This window comes from Tribolium madens, unplaced genomic scaffold (assembly GCF_015345945.1).
Source record: "Tribolium madens isolate multiple individuals breed KSU strain unplaced genomic scaffold, Tmad_KSU_1.1 Scaffold_7;HRSCAF=85;Tcas5.2_LG10, whole genome shotgun sequence".
NCBI lineage: Eukaryota > Metazoa > Arthropoda > Insecta > Coleoptera > Tenebrionidae > Tribolium > Tribolium madens.
Genome location: NW_025401050.1, coordinates 4,493,874 through 4,495,438, shown reverse-complemented (window position 1 = coordinate 4,495,438; position 1,565 = coordinate 4,493,874). Strand labels below are relative to the sequence as shown.

At 33.7% G+C, this 1,565-nt stretch overlaps 1 protein-coding gene across 1 annotated transcript; it reads right to left on the bottom strand.

Annotated features, from left to right (window-relative positions):
- Nucleotides 1-531: 531 nt before the first annotated feature.
- LOC123010006 lies at nucleotides 532-1,197 on the bottom strand. Its single transcript, XM_044406617.1, has 3 exons — nucleotides 1,094-1,197; nucleotides 939-1,047; nucleotides 532-890 (listed from the first exon to the last, which is right to left on the bottom strand). The coding sequence occupies exons 1-3, from the start codon at nucleotides 1,103-1,105 to the stop codon at nucleotides 574-576; spliced, it is 438 nt and encodes a 145-aa protein (XP_044262552.1). The 5' UTR covers nucleotides 1,106-1,197; the 3' UTR covers nucleotides 532-573.
- Between the last annotated feature and the right edge of the window lie 368 nt (nucleotides 1,198-1,565).

The following is a 1,565-nucleotide window of genomic DNA, read 5'->3' as shown; positions in this document are numbered from 1 at the left end:
TTAATTGCATTAATTAATATCTCTAAGTTGTATTCATTACTCGATTTACAAACATTCATGCAAATTTTGTTAAAAAGTATTTTTTTTTATTGCTTCCAATTTTTCCAATTTTTCAAACTTAACAGTAGTGTATTATTTTTCAAAATTCAACAACTTGGCGCATTTTGCAAATTTGAACATACTATGAATATACTATTTTCTTTACACTTTTTGTTGCATACATACATTAACCGTTTTTGTATTGTTTTAAATATTAAATTCATTAAAATTCAACAAAAATAGAAAAGAAAAAAACGTTTTTTCGCGTAATTGTCCTAAAGTCCTGCGAGTTATACCAACATATGTTTAGAAGATCTAAAAAGAAAATTTTTGTTATTTGTCTTGGTTTAAAGACGATTACTTTATCAAGTTTTCTGTTTATGCACTCATTTCAAATATGAAAAGTCGGCGCCTTTGGTAACACGTCCTTAAAACACACAGGGAAAAAAATGATAAAGTGTGTCCACTTTTATACAAATTGTACAACCCCAGTTTTCGTTTAAATCATATTTTATTGAACAAAACTATAGAAAATCAGCCGTCATTGTCTTCGTAAATCTTGTACGCCCCAAAGGGTTTATTATTATGATAATTATTGGCAGCGACGTATCCATACAAGCCTCCCCCTTTGCCAAAAACCGGTTGATATTTGCCATAATGCGACAAAAGCAGCGCCAGATAGGGATTCAGCGGCAAATGTTCGAGATGATTATATCCCGGAATTTTCGGGTGCAGATGCAACGTCGAGCTGAGGAAAAGCGCAGCCAAAAGCGGATTCGCTTCCACCACTGTGTGAAAATTCGGTTGCTGCACGGCTGGCACGCCACAGAAACGTGGAGGGTTTACGTAACCTTAAACACAAATGACTGAATTTGTCAGCCGGTTTCCGTCATATTTACCGCTAGTGTAGCAATTGGGGTGAGGGTTGGGGGTGAAATAAGACAACGATGGACCGGTTTGTTCACCTGATGAGACGGCCGAAAACACGATCAAACACCACAGCTCCAGCTAAACAATAAAATTAAATCGGGAAAATATGAAAAGTTGGACTCACTTGATAAATCATTATTTTTCTTGCGCACTACATTGCTGCTCAACTCTAATGAATTTTTTAATGCTGGTGCAGCTTTATAAGAAAGCCCTTCCAACACGAAGACTTTGTTAAATTTGCATTAAATTGCTCTTGTTTTTTTTATATAATCAGAAGTTATCGCGAGGTTTAAGTGGAAAACGGTGTTACTCTTTAGTTTGTGAAATTTGTTCCTATTGTGTTATTGGTGTAGAGAGAAAGGAAAATGAGATTGTTGTTGACTTGTTGAATGATTTACTCAATCTCTTTTTATTACTTAGGTACCCTTGAGAGTGATGATTTTTCTCGTACTTTAATAACGCGAATTGCGTTTCTGTTAAATTGTACATAAATATAAAACGTAGGACCACAGTAACGAATTTAGAAAAATACAAATTTAATAAAAATAAAACGTAATACCGTTTAAAAAAAACTAAAAAGATTATAAAAAGATTTA

Coding starts and splice junctions, on each gene's coding strand:
- LOC123010006 (XM_044406617.1), bottom strand. Junction 891..938: donor CCCCAATTGCTACACTAGCG/GTAAATATGACG, acceptor TTTGTGTTTAAG/GTTACGTAAACCCTCCACGT.